The sequence below is a fragment of the Tachypleus tridentatus genome, unplaced genomic scaffold (genome assembly GCF_004210375.1).
Source record: "Tachypleus tridentatus isolate NWPU-2018 unplaced genomic scaffold, ASM421037v1 Hic_cluster_2, whole genome shotgun sequence".
NCBI classification, from domain to species: Eukaryota; Metazoa; Arthropoda; class Merostomata; order Xiphosura; family Limulidae; genus Tachypleus; species Tachypleus tridentatus.
In genome coordinates, this window is record NW_027467782.1 from 31409539 (window position 1) to 31429286 (window position 19748).

The window sequence follows — 19748 nt, forward strand, 5'->3', positions numbered from 1 at the left end:
GCGTTGCAGTTGGATGTTAGGTTATTAATTAGTATAGGAATAAAGGTGTTCCATTCTGAGATGCATTTTTATTTCAAGTGGATTTCACATCATCATGAATAACAGATAATGTTTATTCATAATTAAGGTGATGCATGTAGATTTTCATAATTCCAATTTAAAAACTGTGGTTGAAGGAAAAGATGTTGTTGTGATCACAAAATCACTTAAGTCATTTAAATAGTGTATTGTAGCCAGCAGTAAGGCTGATAGGATTTTGGGTAGCATCCATAGTAATATTGAATATAAGACAAGAGATATTGTTTCATTGTATAAATCATTCATACGGCCTTATTTAGAATACTGTACACACTTTTGGGCTCCATTCCTGAACAAAAATATTTAATTGTTGGAGAAGGTTCAGAGAAATGCTATTAGGATAATATACTTTTCAAAACAAAGAAACGCAAAAGGGATATTTTTGTTATTTTAAAGAGAAATATATGTAATAACGTTACAAGCTCAGAGTATGTGATATAACACGTGTTAAAGCACTGATTGTCAGACCAAAATGACGATAAAAGTTTTGCACTTTGAAAACGGAGGAAAACATCGGATTTTTTCGCCAAAACGCATGTGTGTCCAATAAATTTGTTTGAGAGATCTGCATGTTCTGCAAGTGCAACATGTGCAAAATCCCTATAAAAGTGACAGGTTCTCGGTTTCCATAGCTCAGTGTTAAGCGACCGACATGCAATACAGTTACGCCAAGACTGACTGAAGCACAACGCAACAATGCCATTGGTCGCTTGGAAGCAGGCGAATCTCGATCAGATGTTGCCAGAGCTGTGAATGTCCACCCAAGCACCATCACAAGGCTATGGAATCGTCACCAACAACATGGATCAACTTGTGACTGTCCACGATCTGGCAGATCTCATGTGACCACGCCCGCACAAGATCGCAACATCCGGTTACATCGTCTTCGGGACAGGACCACCACTGCAACGTCTACTGCCTCAACCATACCAGGGCTGCGTAGGATTTTCGATCAGACCGTATGCAACCGTCTATGAGATTCTTAGGCCCCATGTGCAACCCATTATGGTGAACGTCAATGACAATTTTCAACATGACAACGCCCCTCCTCACACAGCCCGACTCACCACTGTCTTCTTGAGACACCACAACATCAATGTTCTTCCCTGGCCCTCCAGATCACCAGATTTAAACCCCATCGAACATCTTTGGGACGAGTTGGACCGACTTCTGCGATGGCGACAGACTCTACCTCAGCTTGCAGCAGCTTTGCAGGCTGAGTGGACAGCCATTCCACAGGATGTGATTCATCATCTCATTGCTTCCATGAGCAGGAGATGCCAAGCAGTTATTGATGCTTACAGGGGGGATACTTGTTATTGACGTTGAGTGACGTTAAACTTCACCTAGTGAGCATGGACTTTGCCTTTGCAGACTTTGGATGTTCAGCAGTTAATGTGCAAAGTTTCACACATGTCATACAGAACTACCCGGAATAAACTTGTTGACAATGTGTCTCGTATTTTGCCTTTTGTGTTTCTTTTTTTGAAGAGTATATATTGGATGTGGATTGTTCTGTGAGGAGAAAATCTCAAAATTTATTTCTCTGGATAGGAGAAAGGTGAAGGAGATTTGATTAAGGTGTTTAACATTATTAAGGGTGTCAGCAATATAGATCTATCAAAGGTTTTTGTGTATAACAGTGAAAACAATAAGGTAAGCAGTCATAAGTTAAAATTTTGGCAGTACTGGAGATGTTTGCAGTTTAGACAGTATTACTTTCCAAGAGGGTGGTTAGTGTTTGGAATGAGCCTATGAAAGAAATGATGTAAAAATACATGATTAAATACCATAAATTTATACTGACAGATAAGTTGGAATATGTAAAGAACAGTGGAAAAGTTAGGAAATCCAAAAATAGTGAATGAGATACATTTGACATATAATGTTAAGTTAGGGTTTGGGTTCTAAACAAATTCTAATGGCAAGGTTTTCATTGAAAAGCTCAACATAATCTAGGTTTCAAATGTTCTTTTTTTTCTTTTTTATGTTTTTTAAAGGAAAGATAAGTATTCTCAATTCTGAACAATTTATGGGAAGTTTTGGAATTGATTTCAAACATATAGACGTGAATCTCTTGGTATGCAAGTCTCATGTTCAAGAGATTTTGTGTTTTTAAACTCTCACTGTTTTTGACCAAACTACAAGTTATTATTTATATGATACACTCTACTAAACTAGGTTATCATCTGTATCATGTATTCTGCCAACTGTAGGCTGTTATCCTTATCATGCATTGACAGAATATTGTACCAAGCTGTATGTTTTCAGGTATGTCATATATTTACAAGATATTCTCAGTTATGACTTTTGCTTGAGAAAACATATTTATGCCTATGTTAAGCCACCTGGGTTTATTCATCATAACAACCCTTTTTATAATAGGTGAAACATGCTTCTCCTAAATTAAGAGCCCTTTGTTTTTTCTGCAAATGTTTGTAGTTTATTATTTTTAAAACTGAACTTTATTAATTTAAGAATATGTAATCATTTAATTTTTTTAATATCCATTTTCTTTATTTTTATAGAAATAATTACAAAATCAAATTAGTGAAACATGGAAGAGAAAAATACAGAACAACTTTCAGAGCTTTCTGGCTTCAAGATTGACAGGTAAGTAGAAGAAAATAAGATTTTGTGTATTATATTTCAGTGTTTTTCAGGTGTGTTTTGAATAATTTTTAATAGCAGAGAAGGCTAAACTAACACCAGTGAAGATAATTGTAAGAAATGTTGGTTACTAATTAGGAAAAAACATTTACATTTTTAATGCTTAAGTGCTTCATTAAATGTTACTACAGTGATTATTGATAAATGAATATATTGTTAAAATGAATGCAAGATCTGTTGAAAGATGCTTATCAGATGATTTAATAAAGTAAAGATTTGTTTTGTAGTCAACATTCATAATGTTTAGGGACAACAAGGGACCTGTTGGTTCATCTTGGCTGTTTCATCCTCTAAACTAGACTAAAAATATTAAATAAATAATTTTATAAATAAAAATCTTAAAGCTAGGCCCTTAACATTCATGCAGTTATCAAGTTAAACTTGCTTAAATATACCTCTACAACATCCAACGCCCAGTCAGTCTGTTAGAAAAATAAAACATTCTTAGTGGAAGATAACTCCAACCTTGCCAAAATTCTCACCAGTAAGTATGGAAAAATGTGATGTATCATCATAATCAATTCCCTTTACAATCCTAAACACCTCAACCAGTTCCCTTTACAATCCTAAACACCTCAACCAGTTCCCTTTACACTCTTAAACACCTCAACCAGTTCCCTTTACACTCTTAAACACCTCAACCAGTTCCCTTTACAACCTTAAACACCTCAACCAGTTCCCTTTACAATCCTAAACACTCAACCAGTTCCCTTTACAACCTTAAACACCTCAACCAGTTCCTTTACAATCTTAAACACCTCAACCAGTTCCTTTACTCTTAAACACCTCAACCAGTTCTCTCTCTCTCTCTCAATCTCTCTCTCTCTCTCTTTTTTTTTTTTCAAGGGAAAACAATATCAAAGATCTTGATCTATACTCATATGACATGCCCTCCATTCTAGGCACTAGTGATCCTCCTTTACAACAGTTTAAAGGTGAGGAGCCCAAAGTTGAATACAGTACTCCAAATGTGGCCTACCCAGTAATCTATACAATGAAATTATAACCTCCTTTTACTTCAATATTTTGAAAACCTAAAATCCTATTTCTCTTACCACAAACAACAATACATTGCTTTGATGGTTTAAGAGACTATTACATCAGTATCCCTCACCTTTATTACATGGTTAAGGTTATTCTAATTTGAATTATAATTCAAGTTATGATAACCCACATGCACTATCTTGCACTTATTATAATTTAAAACCAATGCCATTTATTTGTCCAATTCACTAAATTCATTTCACATTTCAAAATCAGCAGTATTTTCTTTACAGTTAGCAATGCCAAAGATTTTAAAGTTATAAGTAAAAATAAGTAATTCAATGACCATTTCTCCATCTATGTAATTTGATGTAAGTCAAAAAAGAGCAAAGGTTCTAAGATTGAGCCCTGAGGTAACATGTTTGTGACATTAATCCAGTTTGTCTAAATTCCATTTGTAACAATCTTCTGCCTTTTTTTGTGCTGCTGCTCTGCTATCGAATTTGTGCACTTCTCTCTCACATGTATAAAGATAGTTTTTACAAGTATTTTATTTGGCATCTTGTCAGATGCTTACTAAAAATTCAGATATATCCAAATCTACATGCTTACATTCATCTACAAAAACAAATTTTTTTCAAAGAATGTTTGAAAATATTTAGAATTGTACTGCATAGTCAATATTAAAGGAAAATCTTGTCCTAAATATCACAGACTAGTTAGTCTTACATCAGTTGTGGGAAATATTTTGGAATGTCTGATAAAAGATGGTTTGCAAAGTCATTTAACAATTTTTATTACCTCTCTTGAAAAGAGGAAGGAAGTTAGGTAGCTTCCAATCCATTGACACCTTCCCATTATTCAAGAATTTACAAAAGAAATAGTTGCAGTGGCTTACATGGTCAATCCCTAACCTTTTTTGAAACCCTTGGGGAAATATCATATAGTCTAAAAGCCTTATCATTCATTTGTCTTATTTATTTCTTGTTAATGAGTTCAGAATTAATGCAGTTATCTTCTTTGCACTTGTTTCTATCTCTCAACTATTCAAGATGATGAACTCTGCTCAAAAGTTGATTAATTAAAAACTAAAGGAAAAGTTGAATAACTTGGTCATCTCATAATCATCAAATACAAGCTTTCCTATATAATTCCTCAAGATAACCCATTTGTGACGTTAATCCAGTTTGGCTGACCTCTATTTGTAACAACTTTCTGCTTTCTTCCATCTCGCCACTCTTCTATATAATTTGTTCACTTATCTTACACACCTATAGAGAGAGTTTTCCCAACCATTTTATGTGGCATTTTGTCAAATGCTTTCTGAAAATCCAGATGTAACAAATCTACACTCTTTCCTCAAGAGGTGATTCAAAACTTTGTCCCAGCAGGCCATTGAAGCTGTGATTATCTTTCTCTTGTTTATTTATTCCAAATTGTGTGTTGTTTCCAAAAGAACCAGATACTGGCAGTCTATCATAAATTTGTCCTGCCTCAAACAATTTCTCCATCTCCCAGGTTTTACTATGGATTCATTTGTAACCCTCAGGTGGGCGTTTTCTTCAGGCTTATGGGCGATCAAGATGGACATTGTGAATGCTTACTTACATATTCCAGTTGGTTGGCAATTGCAACCATATCTTTGGGGTGAGATATTAGTTTTGTATCTAACTTTTGGGTTTGCAACAGTCTCATATGTTTTTGTCAGGTGGTGTGAGCTTTTGCTCATCATCTCCATGTTTCGGGATGTGTTTTTATTATTATATGGATAACTGGTTGCTGTTTGCTTGTTTCAAACAGGAGTTTGCCCATCATACCCTTCAGTTGTTCTGGGAGGCAGCTCTAGTGAGTTGGTTAATCAAATTGGAGAAGTCTCTCTTTCAACCTACCCAGTATCTGATATATTTGGGTGTTTTTTCAACACACATCCCAGTCCGACTTTGACTTTATTTAATGGAGCTATCAATTTACCATGTTCTTATTGCTCCATTTTTTACAGCTTTTAAGGATCTATCTTTGGGGATGTGGTCTTGCATGGGCTCATATTACCTTTTCTTATACCATAGTCAGTAATCTGTACTGATGGTTTGACAGGACCCACACTTTGGAAGGTATCCAGGCTTTCTCCTCCTCGTTTGGGGTTACATTTTTTCCTGGATGTTTCCTTTTGGGAATGGAGGTGTAGGTCAATCAGCATGAACCTTCTGGGGGGTTGGTTTGTGGCCAAGAAGCTTTATTGTGTCAATACTCTGAAGCATCCAGCTGTACATTGATCATTTTCTCCATCTTGCCAGCCATCATCTGGTAATAATTCATGCTGACAATTCCACGGTTGTTGCTTATCTCAATCATCAAAATGACACCTATTCTTGATCTATTTATTTTCATATGTTAGGTCTTTTCTGGACCTATACTCAAGATATCTTTATCATTGCCTCTCATGTTCCAGGTGATTTCAATCGTTTTGTGGGTCATCATCCTTTTCAGATAAAACCTCTTCAGTGGAGCGGCCTCTTTGTTTTTTGTTTTATGTTAACCTTCCCTTCATTGAAAGTTTATCACTGTAAAAGAAATGTTTTCCTGGTGAGTTTTCACCTAATTGTATTACTGTTCCTCATATTTATAAGTCTCTTCCTTGGCTTTTCAATTGGGATCCTCTGTCTCTTCAATTTTTGGTTATTGAGCAGCTTTATCTCACACCTTTTGTTTTTCTAAATACTGTAGTATTTACTTCTACACTCTCCCTGTTGATATATTCATTTTGGATTCATCATATTTTATGATGGGCTGTCCTTCTGGACTGGGATGTTAATGTGATTCTCTATTTTGTCACTTTGCCACCATTCAAACCACTTTTAACTTTTCCCTTGAGACTTATTTCCTTCTACAATTAGCCTTTGGGGATCAGTGATTTTATTTATTAGCCATTTGTAAAAACTACACTGACAAACACAACACCAACATCATTTATAAAATACAATGTGATAACTGCCACAACTTCTATGTTGGAGAAACAAGTAGATAAATGGAAACCAGATTCAAAGAACACAAAAAGTCACCTTCACATCTTTTTGAACACTGCAAGTCAAATGCAACATAATCATAGAAAACACCCAAATATTAAATAAAGAAACAAACATAAACAAACGCAAAATTAAAGAAGCTCTACTTGTACAACAAGTCAAGCCCAAAATAAACCAATACAAAGGAACACATTTATACCTATATTAATAAATATATCCAACATCTAAGCACACCCTCTACATTCCTTCACTGAGTTACACAACTCGCTTCAAACATGTGGTCAGCTATCGGTCAGTTACCTCTTTCTTTCTTTGTTAATCTGATGATGACCGAATTAGGTCGAAACGTTGTTTGCTCCTCTACGTAAAAAATTTTCTCAACCCAAACGAGTCGTTTTTACATATATATTTTCTCTACAAGTGGGTTTTCTGCAGTTATGTGCAGTGAGATCCTTGAGGGTTTTTTTTTTTTTTGCCCACACGGAAGCATTTAGAGGTGTTAGACAATGGCTTTTTATTCATTAGAACTCTTCAGTTTCTTGGGATGCATCCCCAATTATCTTGGTGTAGTGGGCACATACATTGATCTATACTGCTTATTCTGGCTTTTCTTTGTCACATTTTTTGACCATTGGGTATTTGTTGAATTGCCCCCTTGGGGACATTGTGTAGGCTGGTATGTAGATGCCACCAAATACTACTATCTCACATTATTTGGATGATCCTGTTCTGTGACAAGTGTTCCTCAGTCAAGTGTGCTGTTTCTAAGCTAATTCCACCATAGCAAGCACTAACACAAATTACTTTGTCTAGATTGTAGCAGCCTCTGTAGAAATACCATAAGACCATTTAAAAACTGACTGTATGATATTATTGTATTATGCTGAACTGTCATGAGTAAAGCATAAGAGGATCTTGCCTGTCATAGTTGATTTTTGGATTGAATAAACTAGGGTTGGTTTGTTTTTAAAAATTTAGAACACTTGGCTCCATATTGCATTGTTTCCAGAGCACTGTTTTTAAGGGCTCCCAGATTCTACTAGTGGAGCTAGGGAATCCTTATCATACCTAGTTTTCAGTCATTGGGATGGTTATTGGACAGAGGCTTTCTTCCAGAGTGTTTGAGTGAATCCCCCACTCTATGGAAAAGAGGGTGAAGTTTAAAAGCCCTCTTACCCAGGTTCCTGGAAGTATTTTCCTAGATGTCAATAAGAGAGGCACCAGCCTATGTGGGAGCCTACTTTTAGTATTGATTAAAATTTAGTACCTGGCTATCAGGTTGGGTTGAGCATGACTTTTTGTCTTGATCAATATTGGTTTAGTACTTTGTTCATGGAAGAGGGACTATTATTTCCTTGTAATTCCCTTTGCAATGTGGTCCCATCTTAGGTCCTTGTTTGATCAGTTTGTTCCATGACGTCCTTCCCATAATTCCAAGAGTAAGTGGAATTTACTTCGCTCACATGGTTGTGGAGTGAGGATGAGTGTTCCTGATTCCAGACCTTATGAGTTCTGTTGTCTTAGGTTGAGTAACTCATACAAGGTTGCTTCATTTCAAACCTGGAGTGTTTTGAAATTCTTTAGGTTTTGCAGAAGGTTTGTCCACTTCATGCTTTGATTGTGATAGGTTGGAACATAGCATTCTATGGCTGCAGGTTAGAAACCATTCATAAATGTGTGTGTGCATGCATATGTATATAAATATCTACTATCTGGTTGAGCCCTGGCTAGTAGTGATGAAAAAACAAAATTCGACCCACAGTAAATGAGTTAAGTTCTGGGTGAAGAACATACTTGTTCTGGATGTAGTATGGTTTTTCCACTTTGGTGTCAATGCTCTGTTAATACATACATGATCTATGCAGAAGCTTTCTGTATGGATAATGCCCTCACTGGCATGTCCATCTTATTAGTGTGGGATTCCAGTTGTAATCTGAGAAGTGGTATGTGTTGAAAGTTAATTTCTCAAATTGAAAATGTAAATTCAATAATAGTTAACTGTACTCTCACTTCTTCTGCCCTTCCTCCCCCCACTAAGAGCTGGTGTTTGAGACGGCATATTGGGCCAGTCTTGAAAAGGTAATAACATTATTGGAAGAAGTTGGTTATGATAGTGGGTGAATTGACACTGGTAGAAATTGACATGAGACAGATATCACCAAGTGGATTTAAATGGGAAGTGAAGAACGGAGCAAGCAACAAATAGCTGTAGTGTGAGTTTAGATAAGTAGTATTGGAAATACATTTTCAGTTTAAGGAAATATAAACTTAAGCTTTGATTACAACTCTGAACCATATGCAGAAAATAATCTAAAAATGTTGCCTGGAGCCATGGGATTAACCAATTGAAGTTACCTATCAAATACACCAGCCCAACTTAAGTAAAACCTCTCAGTTAAATCATCATATTAAGAGAAACAGAATCATGAAACCTAATCTTTAATAAATTAACTTTATCAAATAGATACTTGCAGTGAGTTTATGATTGTACATATAATGTATCTATGTGGATTTTGTACTGATAATTTGTTTAGCAAAACTAAATCCAACACAGTTATAGGTTCAACATCAGATCTTGAGATTTTTTTATTTCTTGTGTATATTCATCATAAACATTGCTGAATATATCTTGTTTAATATCTAGACATATTTTTTATATTTTTAGTTCAAAAGGAGAAGATAGCACAGGTGTGCAGGTTGTAAAATATCGAAAGATGTTGAATAAATTAATAGTAACAATATTTACTGACATCAAGAAAGGTAAGACTTTAAAATAACCATACATATATTAATATATAATATTATGTGTTTAAAATGGAATTTTATTGTACAAAGTAACATTTTTTATAATTAAGTACTTCAATTGGTAGTTGTAGAATAATTCCATGTAAATAGAAACAATATTGACACACCAACATTACTGATTTGTCTTAAAAGCCAGCTGTATTTGGAGGAAAAATTTCACGAATGTGAATTTAATGTTCTTGATTAGACACATGGTATTTTGCATAAGATATTATAAAGTTGTTCAATTTAATTAATTCATGTAGGAGTTTAATATAAAATATTGCTTCATTGATGTCAGTACAGAATTGTGGTAGTAAATGTAATGATCATTGTTGTGAGATCTGGTAATTTGTCTAGTCAAGGAAGAAAGAAGTTTTAACTCATTCTTTTTTAAATAAATTTCAAACAATAAAAATAGATTGAATTGTTAAATTGTCTTCAAAGAGCTTTTTGTTCATGAGTATGGAGATTCAGCATTACAAAGTGGAAATGTTCAGGTACACTCTGGCTGTCACAAGAGGTTGAAAAGTTTCACTGCCATTGCAATTTTCCACACAATTACACCACTTCTAGTATATGTACTGTCAGAAAAACACATCTAAGGCAATTATCTCTCTTTATGTGTTTCATAATTTTATTCTAACATTAATATAAGACAGATAAAATGTTGCACATCAGACTGTGTCATCTGTTTCAAGTCATTTCTTGTCCAGAATTGTGTTTTAAGCATAAAGTTTTTGTATTTTTTTATTTGTATAAACAGTTTTTGATGGGTAACTGTTTGTTGTAATGCCTTTTGCATGGTATAGTTGGACATAATGAAATTTTAGCTTTTGTTGAAGAACTTGATAGTTGTATACAGTCTGTATTAATTTACCTGCTTGTTTGTTTGTCTTATCTTTCAGCCAGTGGTGGAAATTTTTTTTTTTTTACAAATTTTCATAATCTCAGGTGATAGGTGTCTGTGGAAACCCAAAGAAAATGGTTTCTGAGTGTGATGATTCTTATAAGTCAGCACCTACTACCATGCAGTGTTGAATGTCATATCAGAAAGATTTTTATTCTTGTTTCCTGAAGATTTTTCTTCAAGAATGATCCTGATACGACATTTATAGGGATAAGCAATTGCCTGCAATTCACATTTGTTTTGCAGTTGTAGATAAATAGTTTCTCAAATGTATGTGTATATGTTTATGGAGACCTTTATGAAGTGATTACTTAGTACATAAAGTTGTCACAATTATGTAAAGTTCATATCATCCAACCCACTTGAACTATATATATTTTTCCACATTTTAATATATTTGTTAAAGAAGAATGTACAAGATACTTAGAAGCTGATTAATAGTTGTCTTGATACTTTTTTACCCTGAAACAAATTCAAGTATGTATGTTGCTTTTGAAATGTGACAGCTTTTACCACAACTGATGTAATCAGACTTAACTATTCATTTACTATTTTGTTTTTCATTTCTACTTTTCTTTCTTCTTAGTGAACAGAATCAACTTTAAGTTTAAAATAATAGTGCTTATAACATTTAGAGGTTTTACTAAACTTTAAAATAAAAAAGTTATGGTTATAAAACCATCCTAGACTTAACAGTGTACTTTTGTATTTAGAAACATGTTGTATATTCACAATTACAGCCACTTGTGTGTTGATTTAAAGCTTCTAAAATTGTAAAAAAGGATTTTATTATGCCTATTTTATTAGGTTGTTTTAGCATTTAGTTTCAGTGGTATGAATTCATATGCATCATAATTTGGCTATTATTAATTACTTTGATTGGATCTGTCAAGATTTTAAAGTATATTCATAAATCTAATTATGTTTTTCAAACTCTGACGTTAGATACAAAACATTTGAAATGTGTAATACACAATTTAAAACTAGGCTTTTGGATAGTATGACAATTTTGAGATCAGTTACAAGTTAGTTTTGATATAGGTGTGTAGGAACAAATGTAAGATGTATGTTCAAGTCAGTCTTTTAGCTGAGTTTCAGGGCCAATCAAATCTAAATAATGAAAGATTATGATTAAAATATTGATACTTAACACTTCAGATTACGACAGTTTTTGTTTTCAAGAACAGTAGGAAATGTATAGATGTATTGCAATCAGTTGAACTCTCAGTTTTGAATGTCTTTTGAAAATCTTTTTATCTTGTAAGATGGTGCCCTGAGAGTACATCATAAATATTTTGTACAGTTTTCGTCTTCAACATAGATGCAGCTCTCGAAGAAACTTACTTGTAGGTGTTTCGCATTTTATGCAACCTAGTACATTGTTTTGGGACCAACTATTGAGTTCAGAGGACTTCAGTGAAATCCACCATACTTCCAGTGCTTGTTGTTGTATTCTTTATGATCACTTAACACTGATGTATTTCAATAGTCTTATTACATGTCATTTGATATTTTCCATTTTCTGCTTTCTCACATCAGGTGATACGAGAGTTCTAGCTTAAAAGTTATGATAGAGGGCATTTCTTATATATATATGTTTAAATTTTTAATACAAATTGAAATTCAGATAAATTCTTACCTCTATCAGAGCCTCCTCCTGTGTGAAAGATTTGTACCACATCCCTTGTACACAGGAAATATCTGTCATACTATTCTTTCCTGGATCTCAATTCTCTCATACATGCTTTCACACTAGAGCTGAGTGATTACTTGTATTTGATAATTAATCAATCGAGAGCTTCATTAATCAGTTACATTTAAAACATTTTTGGCAGTAGTGGAACAGAAAAAAATGTTTTGTTGTGGGATCTGAGAGCCAGATTTTGTGACAATATTTTGATTACTTGAATAGGTAAAATAACTGGAAACAATAATTTTAATTAGATTATTATTTTCCTGATAACTGATATAATTGAAATTTCTATTAATTGATTGGTGGAATAATAAAACATGGTAATTATTGGAAACAGTAATATTGAATTTCACTTGTTAATCAGTAGAGGATTATGAGAAAAGGTCAAGAAACATAAATAGGTCAGTAACTTTGTAGTTCATCAGGAGACTAGTTAAAATGTTTTTGCAGAAGTATTTATTTAAAGACTATTTTCAAATTATGTTAACTTTATAAGTTCCTTTGTAAGTTGTTTTGTTGAATGTTATTTCTTCATACATCTTGAAAAAATAGTACCTTCTCAAAATTTTATTATTCTTACTACATAAAAAGTGAGATTTAAAACTGTTAGAAATAGTAGCTCATTGACAGTTTAGTTATATATTAGATTTTTTTTTATTGTGATTTCCATCAGGATAAATTTTATGACAACTGCCTATATTACTTCAGTTCTGAAGGGCACATTTTAAATTAATTTGTTTTCAGTCATTCTATTAAAATGTTTGAAGTTATTTTTATCAGAAGTATTTTAACTATTTTTACACCTCCAGTGTCATAATAAACTATAAATTTCAATTAAGAAGCACATAATATGAAGAACTTATTACATGTTTGTGTAATTTTTCAACTTTTACAGCTTGGAAGTTCTAAACCTGTTAAGATTGCTTTGTCAGAATACACTCTGTGTGGGTGAAGCAGAAAAAACTTTGGTAAACAAATATGTTAATTTTTTTGTATCTCTGTGGATCAGTTGTATATTTTAATTTACAGTTGCCGAAGATCTGGAAAAGCAAGCTCCAGTGTCTCCAACTCTTTTAACATGTGTTGATAATTGTAGAGAAGAATTTCCTCACATTTTTGTCATGGAAAGACTGAGAAATAAATACCAGGATTGTATGGAAACTGATGTTGGAGATATAAACCTGAATGTGACAGCTCTTTCTAGTGATAATCAAAGTATTCTAGCTTTAGGTAGGTTGTTCACTTGGAAAGCACTCTTAAGATATGCTTTAGAAATTATTCTTTGATTGAATATGTTGAAGTAACTTAATAGTTTCATTGCAGTTAGTCTCCTGTATATATATCCTGATATTTTCAGTATTAATCGTATCCATCTCTGAATATCTTATGTTTTTACAAGGATAAATTAATCTCATGTTTTGAAATTTCTGTGATAATTAATCCAAAATTTCATACAAAATAAAATTTTAAATGACATAATATGGTTTCAAGTTTATTTGTCTGGATAGAATAACTAAAAATAATTCCATATTACTAACCATTAGTTTTGTATTGACCTCCTCCATCAAATTTGTGATGTTTAATTATATTTGTTAAAATTCCTGCATTCACTAATACAGTTTGTCAGAATATAAGTAACAAACCAGTAAACTTTGTTACTTGTTTTTAGTTATTAACTGAAATAGTTGAAAAACTCTATTTTTCAAGTTCATTGCACAAAAATGCAAAATTGTCTTTTTTTGCCATTGATTTCTAATAAAGCTTCCTTTCTTTATATGTAAAGTTTTAAAACTTCACTGCTGCATTATGGACATCTTGAAGCTTTGCAGGGTTAGTTCCTTAAAATAATAGAAGTTTTTAGTAGTTTTGTATGAGATAGAAAATGTGTGTGGGCTGCTCTGCATTATTATTTATTTTATTAAAGTAATTCTTTTTGCAGTTTATGTTTTGTATATAAGAACTCATTCTGTTGTAACTTGAGACAAGCTTTGACCAGAAGCTTTGTACAAAGTGGATTAGGTGAAGGTACAGATAATGATGGAGTTTATTTCTTTTAAACACCATTTCATAAAGTAGTAAAAGAAGGAGAGAGAAGTTTTATTTGTTAAATAGAATAAAATACCTTCTATTAACATTTCTATAGAATCTACCTCTGACCTTGCATTAGTAAAGATTTATAACTCATAAAACTCACACTCATTTGAAACAAATATTTTATCACACTTATAATAGTGATGGGTCCTATTTGAAATATAAATTTTATTTCTTTGGTCAGTTTATGATTTACAATACAATAACAACCACCACGTAACATAACTATTTACTAGGCTATTACACATGACTTGGTATTTATGCCCCTCAGTGTGGATTCCTGTGCATGGTGAGGGGACCTCTTAGAAAAGGTTCTGTACTTTCAGTTTACCTCTTCTGGGATCTAAACATCCACCTGCGTGTTTGTCGTGTGTGGTGACCCACGAAGGGGAGGAGAGGATCCTGCTGGTTGAGATGTCAAACTCCAACACACCATTTTGGCCTTGAATTCCTGTAGATGGGCAGTCTTGAAGTGGCCCCCCAAGATCAATTGGCTAGTCTGTTTGGGCCAGGGTCAACTGAGTGCCAATGTAGGACATCCTCCATGAGTGTAGTGGATATTATGTCTGATACTGATGTTCAGGTATAGTGCTCATGAAACCCTGGAGTCACTGCAGTGACCTTACATGGCACTGTAGTGCATCCCCTCATAGGGCCCCATGGTGGGTGGGGTCAGTGGGCACCTAAATATTCTTTTTTTATTATGGATACCCCTCAAATAAAAAAAATGAACATGCATGACAGCATAGAGAAAAATCCAACTACTGGAAAACGACCACATATTGATGATCTGTATGGTCAAACTCACAACTTGGATCTGTCCTGCAATTTTTAATTATACATTCTTCTACTGGAAAGCCCTTAGGACAGATGTCTCCATTTTTTATTCAGAAGGGTTTAGAGGGACTTGCTGACTCTCTTAAATCAGTAAAAAATTTATGGTTTGGGGACATTTTAGTGGAAACAGCTTCATGACAACATTTCAAACTCCTTGAAATCGAAGGCCTTTGGAGATATACCCATTGAGGTTACTCCTCATTCTACTTTGAATTCTTCCAGAGGAGTTATAGCTGAGAGGGATTTAAAGACCATTCCAGAGTCTGAGATCCTCTCAGGTTTCACCAGCCAAGGTGTTACAGCTGCTCATCGAATTTTTACTCATACATACAGGATTATGGAGCCGACAGATGTTCTAACATTAACATTTACAACATCACGTCCTCCTACCAAAATGAAGGCAGGATATCTGAATTGTAAGGTACAGCCTTATATCCCTAACCCTGTTAGATATTTTCATTTTCATCGATTTGGTCATTTGAAAACATCTTGCCATGGTTCCTTGACATGTGCCCTTTGTGCTGGTAAAGACCATGATGCTTTTGAATGCCAACAAGAACTACATTGTATTAACTGTAATGGTCCACATCCTTCCAATTTCACTTCTTGTCCTAAATGGGTGGAAGAGAAAGAAATACAACGTCTGAAGGCAGTTAACAATATTACTTATCCAGAGGCTTAGAAATTACTCTTCACAATTCCATCTTGGACTTATGTTGCTGCAGTCCATTCCACTACTACAGCAGGAGTCCAGACAGACTTTTCCATGTCTCCTACAGAATCCTTAATAGCACACCTTAATCTAGTACCCTACAAAATCAACAAAGTTAATGAATTAGTATCTACTTCTATATCTGTCCATTCCACATCTTCCAGTCATTGCCAAACTTCACCTTGTTCAAGTCCAGGTGTTTCCATTTGGTTTTCCTCTCTTGACACCCCATAAATTAAAAAACCCATGTGTTCATGTCCTCAATCACTGGAACTTGTGTCTACAAACTCTGACCTGCCTACTCGATCCAGAGCAGGATCATTAGAGGGTGACCGACCAACACCCAGTAAAGAAAAAAGCATGGTAGCAAGCAGAAGGTCTCTGTGGCATATTCTCCTCCAAAATAAATAAAAAATGGCCACGCTAATCCAATGGAACTGTTGAGGTTTTCCACCAAATGTGAATGACATCAAGGATTTGATTGACTTTTATTATCCCAAATGTCTTTCTTTACAGGAAACATTTTTAAAACCTACTAATACAGTCACAATTTGACAATACTCCTTTTACCGAAATAACAGGTCATATGTAGGACAAAGACATGAAGTAGCACTGCTGGTTGATCAACATGTGTTCACCCGGTCCTTGTTTTTGAAGACGCCCTTGTAGGCTGTAGCCATCCATATCTCCTTAGGTCATATTATCACTGTTTGCTTTCTGTAACTTACTCCTGGAATACATTATCATCCCTCAGACCTTGATGCCTTAATTGAGTTCAGTTGTAGCACACAGAATCCCCTCTACAGTTTCTGTGTTCACTGCTGAATTATATGCCATTTCTCTTGCCCTGAATCATATTGAAACTATACAATACATGAATTGTACAATCTATACTGATTCACTCAGAACATGAGATATATTGAGCAGCAGCTGCAGAATGCCCTCAATTGTTCACTGAAGTGAACCACAGCAAACGACTTTACCTTCTCTCTCTCTCTAAAACCGTTTGCATGCACTTTTGCTGTCAATGGGGTATTCACCCTGATCCTCAACTCCATATAGGTGAAGTTGTGCTGCCTGTGGTCTCTGAGACTAAGTTCTCGGGGCTTATCTTTCACCGTAAGCTGACTTTTATACTACACATCAAGCAGCTATGGGTCAAATGTACAAGAGCACTGAACATCCTCTGTGTCCTCTCTACCACCACTGGGGAAGCTGATTGACGTTCTATGCAAAAGATATATCGTGCTCTTATTCGATCGAAACTCAACCAGGGATCACTGGTCTATGGCTCTACCAGACCATCGGCCTTAATGGTGCTAGACTCTATTCATCATCAAGGACTTCAGCTCTGCACTGGCGGTTTCTGCACTTCCCCAGTTCAGAGCTTATACATAGTCTCATGAACCTTCTCTGCACCTCTGCCATTTGCAGTTGTCTTTACTGTATGCTTTGAAACTTCATTCCTTACCAAAGCATCCCACCTGGGGTTGTGTTTTCATTCCTTGATGGGCCATACTTTTTCAGACCAAACAGTCTGCCATTGCTCTTTTTGGTCTTCGTATCAAGGTGCAGTTGGATAAATTGGGTCTGTCCTTGGATAACATTGCTGTATCTGCTGGTCAGCCCATCCCACCATGGCTTCTTGCAGTCCCCAATTGTGAACTATCTTAAAGTCATCTGAGAAAAGTAGACAAACCTGATTGGAAATACTCTCTGCTATTTGCTCAACACCTTTTGAACCATCTTTCCATTCCTATTTATACAGATAGTTCGAAATCAGATGACTGTGTGGACTCTGCCATGGTTTGTTGTGGTTTGGTGGTTATGCACAGAATCCCTCTACAGCTCCTGTGTTCACTGCTGAACTGTATGCCATTTCTCTTGCCCTGGATCACATAGAAACTAAGCAGTACTCGAACTGCATGATTCATACTGATTCACTTAGTTCTCTGCTGGCCATGGAATTGGTTCACACCCTGTTGTTACCAATATTCAAAACCGACTGGCCCATTTCTCTTTAACATCTACTTCTATCCAGTTTTTTTGGATGCGGGCCATGATGTTATTTGCAGGAACGAGCTTACCGACACTGCAGCTAAGTCTATCTGCTCTGGCACTCACACCACTGTACCTATTTTATACATGGACTAGGGTCCTGTATTCAAGGTTTGGCTCCATGCCAGTTGGCAGTTGACTTGGAGTGAGCAATGCAAAAACAAGCTTTTCCAAATAAAACTCCATATTGGACTTTGGCCATCTTGTTACCATAAGGATAGGAAGGAGGAAGTTGTTCTAACTAGACTACGCATTGGTCACAATTTTTAACTCATTGATTTCTTTTATCTGGAACTGATTGACCAATGTGTAGTTTGTGTAAAACTCAGATCACAATAAGCCACTTTTTACTTTCTTGTCATCATTATGATATACAACAACGGCACTATTTTAAGCATGTTCTGTCCCAAGGTTTGTTAGTAACATTAGACAGTGTTATTGGTAATGGTAACACTGTCCACCTTGGTAAAGTTTTTAGTTTTTTAAAGGCTATTTATCTTTTTAATGTCATTTAAGTTTTTAATTTATACTTTACACCTTTTTAATGTGGCTCCCTTTTAAAGATCACAGTTCATTTAGTTCAATTTGAAATTAGAAACTGACCATAACATTAAGTAACTCGAAACCAGGACTGGAAAGGCCAACTTCAGGTGACTGACGGTGGTTTTTGTAGTTACCTGTTCGTCTTCCTGGCGAGTCCATTACAATTTGAATTACTGTAGTTTTTCTCTTGATGTTGCAGGTTAGATCTAAACATTGGTTTTATGCTATTTATTTATTTATTTTTTTAACTTTGTTTTGTTTTACCTTAATTTCCTTTTATGAATTTTACTGAATTTACTTTTACCTTTTACTGGACATTTGGTGCAGGTAGCCTCTCTGCTTTGTGCCATAAAACACTAAATCAACCAAGCAACCATTCAGCTGTCTATTGGCCCTGACATCATTCCATGTTAGTTACTATCCTATTCTTATCAATATGCAAAACAAACTGGCCCATCTCTCCCTATCATCTATCTCTGTGCAGTTTTTTTGGATACCAGCTCATGTTGGTATTCATGGGAATGAGCTAGCTGACAGTGGCAAAGTCCATCTGCTTTGGCTCTGTCACCACCATACCTGTTCCATACATGGACTATCGTCCAGTTATCAAAACCCAACTGTACACCAATTGTCAGTCAACCTGGAGTGAGCAATGAAATAATAAGCTTTTTGAAATCAAGTCTTTTTTTAGCTTTTTGGCCATCCTGTTTCTGTAAAGATCGAAGGGAGGAAGTTGTTTTCACTAGGCTATGCATAGGTCACAGTTTTATAACTTACCACTTCCTTTTATCTGGTACTGATGCACCAATGTGTGGTCTGTGTGGCACTCAGGTCACAGACATACATATTTTATCATCATGCCGTTGTTACAACCAAGAACGATGATGCCATTTCCAACATATTTTTAAGGTAGGTTTGCCCTTGACATTAGCCAATGTCATATTTGATACTGACTGCCTCACTCATGTTTTTACATTTTTAAGAACCATTGGCATTTTTAACTTAATTTGAGGTTTTTCTTGGACTATATACTGTTTTAGCATGATATCTTTTACACATTTTAATTTTATTCTGACCTGAACCCAGGACTGGAAAGGCCAACTTCAGGTGACTGACAGCAAGTTTGAACTTCATGCTTCAGTCTTACTGGCAGGTCTTAATTTTACACATTTTATGTATTTTTACCTTAATTTCCATATACCACTGTAGTATTCTACATCTTGTTTGGCACAGATAGCCTAGTAGCTTCATGCCAATAAACATGAAATACCTACCTACTTTGTATTTATTGGTCAAAATGTAGTATTTATACATGTATACTCAAGTAGATTAAATGACATCATGTGCTAGGATACGTTGTTTAAA

General features: G+C 34.9%; 1 protein-coding gene across 3 annotated transcripts in view; it reads left to right on the forward strand.

Annotated features, from left to right (window-relative positions):
- LOC143242935 (uncharacterized) overlaps window positions 1-19748 on the forward strand; it is a 33592-nt gene that overhangs the window by 3225 nt on the left and 10619 nt on the right. For 2 of the 3 annotated variants that reach the window (XM_076486550.1, XM_076486551.1), the window contains exons 2-4: window positions 2607-2691; window positions 9421-9515; window positions 13172-13372. In XM_076486550.1, coding sequence (XP_076342665.1) covers window positions 2636-2691; window positions 9421-9515; window positions 13172-13372 — 352 coding nt within the window. In that variant the 5' untranslated portion in view covers window positions 2607-2635. Of the gene's footprint in view, window positions 1-2606; window positions 2692-9420; window positions 9516-13171; window positions 13373-14559; window positions 14817-19748 lie in introns of all 3 variants that reach the window. The other variant, XR_013023472.1, reaches the window with a different exon arrangement.